Source organism: Anabrus simplex, chromosome 1, assembly GCF_040414725.1.
Source record: "Anabrus simplex isolate iqAnaSimp1 chromosome 1, ASM4041472v1, whole genome shotgun sequence".
NCBI classification, from domain to species: domain Eukaryota; kingdom Metazoa; phylum Arthropoda; class Insecta; order Orthoptera; family Tettigoniidae; genus Anabrus; species Anabrus simplex.
The window spans coordinates 632,355,059-632,367,527 of NC_090265.1; the positions used below are offsets into that span (position 1 = coordinate 632,355,059).

Consider the following 12,469-nt stretch of genomic DNA (forward strand, 5'->3'; position numbering starts at 1 on the left):
GTGTGTACAGTATTTATTTTTCCAGGAATAAACTATTACAGATACTGTGTATCTTGATATGCTGCGGAATTAATTTCAACCCATCATTAGGCAGGAAGACAGTAAATCTTCTCATCCTCACCACATGAAGGAATTGGTTGAAAAAAGCTGTTTCCCATCGTTGGATCACTTGTCGTGGTCTAAACAGTTAAGACTTTTCTTTGGTGGTCGTGAAAGATCCCCAACCTCTCGTGTTAAGGATCAAGTTAATGTGCCACTGCCACATGCCAACCTATCTGAATTGAGATGTAGAATTTCTGCTGCAGTCATGTCCATTGCACCATTCAGGCTGGCCAAAGTATGGAGGAGTTTTGATTATCACTTAGATGTGTGTCATGTGGTTAAAGATTCTCCCATTAACCATTTAGAGTATTTCTTGTAAAAATCTGTTGAGTTACACTTTTTCTGCATGTATGGATTATTATTATTATTATTATTATTAATTATTAATTATTAAATACATGAATAAGAGGAACTGTACAGCTTGAGTAGTCCAATATAATTTTTGTGTACCATATCCTATGCCTTAGTGTCCACTATATAAGCAAACCCATGTTAATGCATCAGAGCAATAAAACTTTTTAATGAATCTTTTTTCATGCTGTCTTGGACAACACATAATCTTTTAGAATAGGAGTATAAGAGTGTGACGAAATATTTGTACCCTTCTCCGTATCGTTTAATATTGTGAGGTGTGCCATTAGAGTTTCTTAACAATAGCTATGACTTCTGACTTCCTCACACCTGAATTATCAGTATCTCTTCTGCATCCTTCAATATTGCCCCCAAAATGATTAGCCACATTAAGATCTGATGATACACGAGGCCATTCTGTATTCATGGAAAATTCAATGCTGTTATTGCTCATAAGCTGTTGTGTTTGCCTTAAAGCAGTCTGCTTTATTGTAAAGGAAACAACCTCGTTCAAATCATGAGTTACCAGGATCTCTTGATAATATAAACAGATTGTTTATTAAAACAGCAATCCTAAAATATTTATCATTCTGTGATGCATCTTCAGTTATAATCCACATCTTTCTCTTTGCTTTGAAGCTAATAAAAATGTTTTATCTTTTAAGTTCCTAGTCATGTTTGTCATTTTGAATGTCACTTAGGCAGAGTGCCCAAATTTTATCATTTTGATAATTTGGTCTAGAAACAATCTTGCATGCACGCACAGATGGTCACTTTGTGCTGCAAGATGCTACAAGTCGCCTTCATCACATTCATGGAGGTAATCACAAAAACCACCGGTGATCTTCTCTATTAAAATCCGTCTTTGTGGATTTCGGGATAGTATGGATTGGTTTCAGTCTTAATCACTCGTGACATCATCCAGCAGTTCATTGACTGATTGCCACATTTTTCCTGAATTTCATAGGCATCAGTTGAATTGCCATGAACTGTTTACCACTGTGCACTTAAACGGTTTCTTTACTTTCCTGTGATTGTTTTTCAGGCCTTCCTTCTCCAAATTTCGTGAAGCATTTATCATATCCCCACTTTTTTTTCCAATTCCTTGTAAACAGCTTTCACTTCAGCGTAACTTTTTGGAAATCTGTTCGTGATTAATAAATTTTTCACTGCATTCCCATTCCCTTCTGGAAAGCATTGGCTGATATCCGTTCATTAATCTGTTGTTCCTCGATGTCATTTACAGGGAGTTCCTAAAGTTTGGTAATATGGTTTCCTAAAGTTTGGTAGTACGGTTATTAATTTACTACACAAAATCACAAATGATACAGGTTTCACATATCATATTAAAGAGGAACTCAAATGGTTTTGTTTTCAATGTTTGATTTCACAATGACTTGATATGGGTACAACATGTAACTCTATATGTCTACACGGTAATCAAACTCTTCCTATACTCTTTGGAGCATATCTGCAGATACAGTGGTGGCAACTTCTTCAATCCTACGCTTGAGTTCTTCAACATTTTGTGGTAAAGGTGGCACATACTCACAATCTTTGTTGTATCCTCATACGAGGAAATCACAGGGATTTATATCTTGGGATGTGGGAGGTCAGTGGTCATAACAGTTATCATCATTCCCTGCTTGTCTGATCAGCATTGAGGTAACTTGTTCAGAAAATCACGAACATTGCTATGGTAATGGAATGGGGCCCATCTTTACAAAACACCAACCGCAGTGAATGTGGGAACAACGAGCATTGGCTGTAACATTTAAACAAAACCATTTGAGTTCCTCTTCTACATAACCGTTATATCAATTTGATTGCTTTCAAGTCTTGCGAAAAGAAACGTGCATGATTGTAACGGATACTTGGAAGGAAGATGATGATGTGTAATAAATTAATAAAAGTGTTACTGGACTTTAGGGACTCCGTGTATTAAATGTACCATTCTTCTGTGCTGCTCTCAAATAAGAGATTATATAATTGCAGAAAAATCTTCAAACTTCATCCACAATTTTTAATTTGCTATACAGATTCCTAGGCAAAGTTCACGACCAACCCTGTACATCATGTAATATATATATATTTAATTAGATGGTGGTGGTGATAATTGTTTTAAGAGAAAGTACAACTTGGCAACCATTCTCTTTTTATTTGGAAGAAAGGTATGGAAGTAACTGGTTTTTAACTTAAAATTTGAGAGTTTCGTGACGTATGCTAATAACTTTTCCTATCTTTTATAATAAATATACAAGCACCTAGTTTGTTATATTAGGATGACCAAGAAGGATTACTATTTTTCTCGATGTTTTGTCGCCTCAAACATGATGTTCAATCTGAATACATACCAAGCTATCCTTGCTGGTAAGCTAATTGCTAATATTAACCAGTTACGTAAAGGAATAATAAAATTGTCAGTACCTTTGTACCTCGTGGGAAAGTATGGTGTGGTTCAAAAGTCATTCCATTTTGAAGTTACTTATTATTTACAGGGTCATGGAAAACATTCTCAGTCGAATGAAAAACAATTAAGCTCACCAGATTCAGTTGTCTCAGGCAAAGAAAACCACAAGAAAAAGAAAGAGAAGCCTAAAAAGAATTGTAAAAAGAGCAGGAGATAGCTGTAGTTAGTAAGGTATGTATAAATTTTACCTTACAAAACTATGGAGTTGAAGATTCTTTGAGGGTTTTTTCGTAACAATAACATTATTAAATTTACATCCTGCCCACTACTTTTATGGTTTTTGGAGACAACGAGATGACTGAATTCTGTCTTGCAGAAGGTCCTCTATATATAGGTAGATCTACCGACATGAGGCTGATGCATTAGTACACTGCACCATGAGCAGCGAATGGAGAACGATTCATTGCACTACTTGCAGAAGGTTACTCCGTTTCTACCAAGCGAGTTGGTTGCATGACTTAATTTTTACAAACTTTTAGTTTATTCTCCACCTAATCAATACATAGTTTTACTCTCAAACAGTACTAGTTTCAACCATACATACATTTTCAAGTTTCATTAATCTTGTGACCTACTAGTTTTTATTGCAAATCCACTTGACCATTATCAAGTGGCTAATATTTGGACTTTTAAATGTCTACATTAGTGTATTTTAAGGGGTTGCCTTGGCCGAGGCAGTAAAGGTGTGCTCGGTTTGCCCGGAAGGACTTGGGTTCGAATCCCCGCCAGGAATTCAAAGATATGAGCTACATTGATGTTTCCGTATTGAACTGTGATCACAGGAAGTCGTAAAACTTAACCCTAGAACTGCGGACCGTCTTTCTGGAAGACGGTGCACTGTTTCAAGTGCGATCCTCTTTCTGAGAGACTGTGTCTTTCTTCCGCCGTAGGTTTATAATTGATCACCAGATGGAAATAATATATATACCAGCTGAATACTTATACATTTATCTTCAATATTCAAAGTTTTTGAAACACAAACATCGGTCTGGACAAGTTTATTTAGCTGTAGAAGTGAAAGTACTTTCACATGATCTTAGAATCAAGATGGCAGCCCGCTTTGTTGACGATTCTGAAATCAAGCACTTGATTTTCGAAGATCTTAGTGACAATACTGATGGTGACAATGGTTATTGTTTTAATTCTGACAAGAAAATTATTCCTGAAAATAGTGAAAGTGTCAGCGAAGTACAAGGTGCCTCGGAAGTAATGGGAATTTCGGATGACCCGAATGATGTTCAAGTCGGTGCAGGTTATGTTATTATTGGCAGTACGTCAATATTTGAAGAAACCAGCGAAGGGATAAGTGTAAACTGTTGATATTTTTGTAGATTGTTATAAGGAATTTGATCACAACACAGGAAAGAAGAAATTCACCTAAGAAAACTAAGATAATCTGTAGGTTCAAAATTCGTGAAAAGAACTCAAAATTTGTTTTGATGAAAATTTGAGTTTTATTTTGTAAACAAAATGAAAAGTGGATAACTGTGGAGGAATACATAAGAAAATACTTGTTCATTTCAGAATATCATGTTTCAGAAATAAATTATCTATCACAAATTCCTTTATTTGCACAAAATTTTTCAACAGTTTCCTTTGTCAAAAAAAATTTGACTTGCATTTTACAATAGTTAGAAATCTTGGCAATATTTTTCGTTATTTGTATTATCTTCATTTAGATCAGTCTTTTAGCTTTCTATTGGTATATAATATGGATTTATTAGGATTAATATGTGATTACAGGCATGATTTTTGTTTTCATGGTGTATGTTGAGAAAAATAACTGCAGCATTGGACAGAACAACCTGCAGCAGTTCTAGGGTTAAGAAACTAGATTTACACTTCTGGAGGTGCACATGGCCCTGAGGTTCACTCAGCCTACACCAAAAATAAGTACCTGGTTAATTTCTGGGGGCAAAGGCGGCCGGGCGTAGAGCTAACCACTCTACCCCATCAAGTGCCGAGGTTACGGATAGTGGAAGCCTTTACCTTCCACCCCTCCAAGGGCCTTCATGGCCTGTGCGGAGATGAATTTGCTTTTTACATTAGTGTATTTTATATGTTTGTATATGTAGTCTTAACTCAGGAGGTTTAACCCCCTTTTGTTTACCATGACACTACGTCCTACTTCCAATTCTTATGATGAACAGTTGAGGATGACCGCTATGTACGGTCGAAACTAGTACTGTTTGAGAGTAAAACTATGTATTGATTAGGTGGAGAATAAACTAAAGTTTTTAAAAAGAAAGTCATATCCATCAATACGGGCCTAACCATCAAATTTATTGCTTATACTTGGCTGCGTGGTACAGATCACATTGCTTTCAGCTTACATTCGGGAGACGGAGGGTTCAAATATCACCATCGGCATCCCTAAAGATGGTTTTTTTCATGATTTCCCATTTTTTCTCCAGGTTGAGCTGTATCTTACTGTAATTAAGGGTATGGTTACTCCCTTCGCAATCCTATCCAATTATTGCTATACTGTAAGACCTTTCTGAATCAGAGCATTGTAAAACCAATATTAAACTAAAATACAATTTTCATAGACTTCTAGGTCTATGATTCGATTGACAGGAAGGCAATGATAAACGTCCTGGAAGATTTTGGGCTGGACAATAATACTAGAAACATCAACAAAGAAATCCTGACTAACACCAAATCAAAGTAAGTTTGTTTCTAGGTGACATTTCAGAACCCTTTGACATCAAAACTGGAATCTGACAAGGGGATGGTTTATCACTTGTTTTTAATTGTGCCTTAGAAAAGGTCATCAGGAAATGGAAAAAGCCCTTGAAGGAAAGGAAGAAAAAGGTGACTTATTTTTTAGGGATCTAAAATTAAACTTCATATAGACTGCCTCGCTTTTGCAGATGATCTTGCAATCCTAGCACCATCCGTTGAATCAGCTGAGCAACAAATTGAGGAGCTTTGTCATCAGGCAGGCAAAATAGGACTCAAAGTCTCAATTAAAAAAACAAAATATATGGCCAATATTAAGGAGACCCTGTAAAAATTAAGAGGGGAATTCCTCAAGGCAGTATTATCGGACCTTTATGTTTTCTTATATCTATAAATGATATGAGTAAAGGAGTGGAATCAGAGGTAAGGCTTTTTCCGGATTATGTTATTCTCTATAGGCTCCGTGCGTACAGCACTGTGCTGCTGCGGGTGGATACTACGAGAACTACTTAGAGTTATCGCCATAAGAAGCTGGAATGTGTATGACGTTTACATGCATTTATTCAATTATTTTACAGTGCTGTCTTCAGATCATAATATTTTAATGTCACAACGTTCCGACAGAATGATGTGCTTGTTCTTGGCTGCATTAATAGATACAGTAATACAGAGCTTTCATTCACGACCTCACAAAATGGATTTGAAAAGATGGCGGATCTTAGCAGTAAATCGCAGGAAGTGATTCCGGATTTTTACATTTACAGTATTTAATACACAGTTACTCTTAACATAATGCAAAGGTCAACAATTACGAGTAAATTATTGAACAAGTTGGATGACAACACCAACATCTACAAGACCATGCAGAAGACTGTGGTCATTGCCACGACTGGAATTGTGCGGAAATTTATGGGTTCAAAATCTACGTAAAACTGTAGTTTACATTAAGGTTTATTCTGCTTTGATTTCCTAAAATCTGTACAATTGCTTGAATATCATTACCACGAAAGTGTGTAAAATAAATAATAATAATAATAATAACATACCGTACTACAGACCACACTGTGAAATTTTAGAGTATTCTGTCACAACCTCACGAAATGGATTTAAAAAGGCAATGGACAAATATACTGTAATTATAGAAATTGGCCTCCATTACACAATATCAATAGCTTACAGAAATACAGCATTTTACATAAGTTAAGTTCTGTTCTCGCCCCGAGGTGGTGCAACTGTTTTCAAGCAACCCCTAATGAACATGAGCTGCATGTACCCTCATGTCAATCTTAAATTTCTGTCTGTATCGGCAATCAAGCCCGGGCCCCCGACGAAGGAAACTAATAGCGCTAACCGTTATATTACAGAGGTGGTCGCGATCATGTTATAAATACACACAATAATTTATTTGCAACGTTAAGATATTCTGATGTTTTCAACTGGTCCAACATCAAACCTCTGTCTTTTTTATCGGAAAAAGTTCCTCTATAAGCTCTTCTCCCTGTTGTATTTCTCCTTCCGCGCTGTTTAGATGTCAGGTCCAGACAATTTACAGGGTTGATTGGTACACGAGGTGACATGTTCTGAGTAAACTGTATAAATAACAGCAAAAACATGCTTACATTTCATGGAAATATTTTTATTATTTTACCAAGGCCTCATTGGCAACATTGACCTACGCTAACATAATATCGTATTAGAGATAGGCCAAATATATTTTTCTGAAGACAGCATTGTTGAATGTGTACATGAAAATCAATCTCGTTATCACTACAAATAATACATAAATACTATGTTGCCTCTATCGTGAAATGGTAGTCTCTCTAGTGAACCAACGTTTTCTTTCATCATATTTGAAGTTATTCACTCTGTTGCTATTTCCTGCGAACAATTTTTCCTGTTAAATTAATATATGACCACTTTCTTGAAGTTTGGAATAATTTGGCCGTTTGTTGTTGCATAAAACACTCTGAAATCCCACTGTTGTTATTTAGTCGGCCATAACAACACGCTGTGAAACGACAGAGGTATGTGTGCGGTGATCGCATTAACTTACAATGTTCGCCACTCGCAGCGTAGCGGTGCATTTTTCCCCAGCAGCGCACGGAGCCTATAGAGTAATAAATAAGTTACAAGATTGTGAGCAACTGCAATGTGACCTCGATAATGTTGTGAGATGGACAGTAGGCAATGGTATGTTGATAAACGGTGTTAAAAGTCAGGTTGTAAGTTTCACAAATAGGAAAAGTCCTCTCAGTTTTAATTACTGCGTTGATGGGGGTGAAAGTTCCTTTTGGGGATCATTGTAAGTATCTAGGTGTTAATATAAGGAAAGATCTTCATTGGGGTAATCACATAAATGGGATTGTAAATAAAGGCTACAGATCTCTGCACATGGTTATGAGGGTGTTTAGGGGTTGTAGTAAGGATGTAAAGGAGAGGGCATATAAGTCTCTGGTAAGATCCCAACTAGAGTATGGTTCCAGTGTATGGGACCCTCACCAGGATTACCTGATTCAAGAACTGGAAAAAATCCAAAGAAAAGCAGCTCGATTTGTTCTGGGTAATTTCCGACAAAAGAGTAGCGTTACAAAAATGTTGCAAAGTTTGGGCTGGGAAGAATTGGGAGAAAGAAGAAGAGCTGCTCGACTAAGTGGTATGTTCCAAGCTGTCAGCGGAGATATGGCGTGGAATGACATTAGTAGACGAATAAGTTTGAATGGCGTTTATAAAAGTAGGAAAGATCACAATAAGAAGATAAAGTTGGAATTCAAGAGGACAAACTGGGGCAAATATTAATTTATAGGAAGGGGAGTTAGGGATTGGAATAACTTAACCAAGGGAGATGTTCACTTCCCACTCCATCCGGCTATCTCTTTTCTTCTTAGAAATTAATAGCATGTCGGAGGCCATGTAGATTGAGTCGATGGTCACGGCGGGGGAGTGGGCTACGGGGGACCCCCGTAAAACAAAAGAAAAAAAACCTAATTTATCTAACTGGGTCTTGAACTGTGCAACGATAAGTGAGGTTCTCCTCCCAGGAGACGAGGGACTGGCTGGGGCAGCGTAAACAGGAAAATACCAGTGTTCCCTTCTAGCATGTAACACTAGCCAACATGATTTTGCGTTAAAATAGAAAATATGTAATTCTTATGGAAATCGCTGCCCCGATTCCGAAGATGATGCTATTTTTTACCTATCACATCTAGTTTTGACGCAATTCGGTTTTTTAGTATCTGCATGAATTCGTAAGATGTAATGTTGAGAGATGTTCTAGCGCAACTTTTTTTAGAATACAATTATGTGATTTGATTTGTTATTGTTTGCATTTTATTATAGGTTTATTGCTGTCTAAATTTTCGTTTTGTAGTTGGAAATTTCCTGGTAAATTCATAACAAACTCCCCCAGATACGCAATAGACCGCGAGGTATGTAGGATTGAAGATAAGACAGTTGAGAGTTTGTTTTTCATCTTAGACCACTTGAATAATCAGACGTGTTAAAAGTCCCAGCCCATATGCAATGTTTATGATGGACTGATAAAGCAGTTTCCTTTCAAAGATAACAGTCCGAAAGTATTATACTCAAGAAGATGAACTTGTATTTTGTACGGATGTTTCAAATCTTCTACGTCGATTGGGAGAGAAAGAGTATGATCCTAGTAACTGGCATGTTTTTATTGACTCTTCCAAAATAAGTTTAAAGGCTGTTTTGCTTCATAATACAAATGCTCTGGCATCCGCCAACTCTCCACTGACAGCTCGAAGCATACCACTTATTACAAGTAATGAAAATCATCATAACATACCACTAGTCGAGCATCTCTTTTCCGTGTTCGGGTATGGTTTGAAGTCGTTAGCTCAGCACGTTATATGTGGATTATTGCTTAATTTTTTCCTTTTTAAATTTATGTTCATTATGAATGAGTTTCAGATTAAAAGGAGAAAATTTTAATGTGAGACGGTGTCAGAATCTAACACTAACAAAAGTTAGGCCGTGAAGATTTCAAGTACAAGTATCAGGAAAGCAGTATGGAGGGAAACGAGAGACTTCCGTCAGTTCAACAGGAAATAAAAATCTCTGAATATGACTGAAAGGAAATACAAATAGTGCATGTTCTTATCATTTAAATTTAAAAACAAATCTACGTCGAGGTGAAATGTTCCTTTACCAGCAGTGAAAAAATTACAAATATAGTGAATATGAAATAGGAGTTATGACATGATAAGTTCTATGCAATGAACATTTTGCATTTGAGGTAACATTCCACTATTTTAACATTTTCACACTCAAATATTTTGTAAACCATTTTTTTGTTGACGGCAACAAATGCGGCTTGAAATTTTGTACATAATCCGATATTCACCCATTTTAACCGATAATTTTCAGATTTATGGACATTTGGCAAACGCGCTTGATTAGAGGAGGACAGCGCTAAGCGCAAATGTAGGAGAAGGAAAGAGAGACAAACAGTTTGAATGGAAAAAGAGAAATGGGGCTCTCACATTTTTCCTGGCATTTTTCCCTTTTTTCTTTTCGTAAAAATCTTACTCGGACTTCGACGAATATTTGAATACAAGACTTCGCCGAATTGGTCCAGCCGTTCCCGAGTTTTGCGCTTAGCAACACATTTAGCGATTCATTTTTATTTATATAGATTATTCCATGATCAATCATAATCATCATCTCAGTAAAGACAGGAAGTGGCCAAGGCTTGTGCCTCTTGTATGCTAATATTCCTCTGGGAGTGTAACTATGACTAGCTGGCACTCCAGCTATTTCCAACCACTGCGATGTTCATTTGAAAGTGTGTCAGAGACAGATGGATTTGTTGTGACAGCGGAAGGTGTATTCTTGGTGAAATCGGACTGATGAAGCAAAATCCACATTCTCGGCCTTCGTAATCAAACATAATATGATGACGAAAACTAATATGTATTTTACAATAGCAGCCCTTTGCATACAGGCATGTGTACAGTACTCACTCTTTTCAGAAAACAAAGAACGCTGTGATCTGGGAGAAGACATGTGTTAGTTAATTTACATTTAGATTGTGCAATGTGTTTTATGTTTGAAAATATGTTTCACGATAAGATCAACACATGGAGTTGTACAGTTGTCAGGACTTGGTCAGTTTCATGAGAGAAAAGAAAAACTGTTGCGTACATAAATAGAACCAGACATTGAAAGAAGTTAACCAGCTTGCCTGCACAGTCGAAGATATTGTTGATGAGGAAGTACTTTACGAAAATTGTGCGCATTTTGGGTTAAGTGAAAAGTGTCCGTTGAGCTGGGTGTGACTCAGCAGATCTATGAGCTCAAGCTGAACATAATGGGGAATATTCTCAGCCAAAAGAAAGATCTAATAAATTCAGTCTTTGAAACTTTGGCTGGCCAGAATGCTAACTTTTCCCTGCTTTTCTTCCCTCAAAACCTTGCTACCCCTGCTCTCAGTGCACATGGCAGGAGTGCCATCTGGCCAGGCCTCTTATAGATTGACTTGGTGTCTGTATTTTATCATCTGATCTGACAATTTGGAATCAACTGTAAGGGAATTTTTCAAAAGTATTTGTGCTGTAAATGTAAATGAGTTAAAGGCTTTTGTCTAGGGCAGCAGTTCTCAATGGATATGCTGCTGCAAGATTCGCTAGGTGTGCCATGAACCTTTTGCCCTTTGTGATATTGCTTGTAAAATTAAAGTAATTTCACTCAAAATTTATTTTTAAAAAATAGCAAGAGAAAGATTTTCAAGAGCTTTAACATAACATATAGTATTTTACTGAACATTACTTCATTTATACCTTGCAAACTTCTTTACCCAGACTGGTGGGGTTGATCTGGCATGGTTTTATGGTTGGCTACACTTCCTGATACCAAGTTACACCTTACAGTAAATGTGTTATTAATGAGAAACTTGATCTTGTCATTCCTTGCACAAAAGATGAGGTGGAATTGTAGACGAACAAACCTACAAACAACTGATTATTGAAGGTAAGCTCTCTCTTGCGCTCTCTCTGTGTATGTGTGGTTTTGTTTTAGCAAGACCAAGTCTTCCATATTGTTGCAACTCGTACATTAGTTCAATTAAATTTAAGAATTTCATTTTTAAGTCCGTATTGAACCGAGAATAACAGATAAATAAAATAAAAAATCCACCTTTTCAATACTAATATTGAACTAAATAAGTTATAACATTTACTTGGAACTAGTTTCAACGCTGGTGAGCGTCATCTTCAGCTAAGTAAGAGAACAGACAACTGTTTACGGTTTGTTTTTTAAAAATAATTTTAATGTTTATAAAGAAACCTTATACATGTTTCATCAGTTCTGCTTCTGATCAATTATGACAAGACCTTTTATTTATATTGAGAATCTTTCTACTCTAAATAGAACTCAGGACTTTCAAGATTCCATCTTGTGTAAAATAATTAAGTGTCGTTCTGATTGTGACTGTCATATTTGCAGAGAAACTCTATATGTGATTCAACCTTTGTATAACATTTCATTTATGACAAGAATTTTTATTTATTTATTTATTTATTTATTTATTTATTTGAGAAAAAATGGCAGAGCCTAGGCATCTCACTAAAACTGCACCAGAAAATCTTTAAAATTAGAATGTAGTCTCAAAATTTTGTTTTGGTTTGATACTTTTCTCTTTTCAAAAGTCATAACAACCATTAGCAGTGATTAACTAGAGGTAACAATAAATATTAATAAGGGGAGTAACACAGTAACACAGCTTAGAGCTTAATATTTAAGTCAGTAGCGGGGAAGAAGCAGCTCCCATTTTACAAGACAAGACTTTCAGTCTGGTACATCTGTGGTATGTGAGGGAGAAGTGAAGCTTGAACCTCTGCTAACAAA

General features: G+C 36.4%; 1 protein-coding gene across 2 annotated transcripts in view; it reads left to right on the forward strand.

The window, feature by feature from the left end:
- Positions 1-12,469, forward strand: part of LOC136857231 (uncharacterized) — a 277,547-nt gene that overhangs the window by 235,022 nt on the left and 30,056 nt on the right. The window contains exon 8 of one of the 2 annotated variants that reach the window (XM_067135713.2): positions 2,952-3,094. The exons of the other annotated variant lie outside the window; for it this stretch is intronic. Within the exon in view, the coding sequence (XP_066991814.2) occupies positions 2,952-3,080 (129 nt within the window). The 3' untranslated portion in view covers positions 3,081-3,094. The remainder of the gene's footprint in view (positions 1-2,951; positions 3,095-12,469) is intronic. 2 annotated transcript variants of the gene reach the window in all.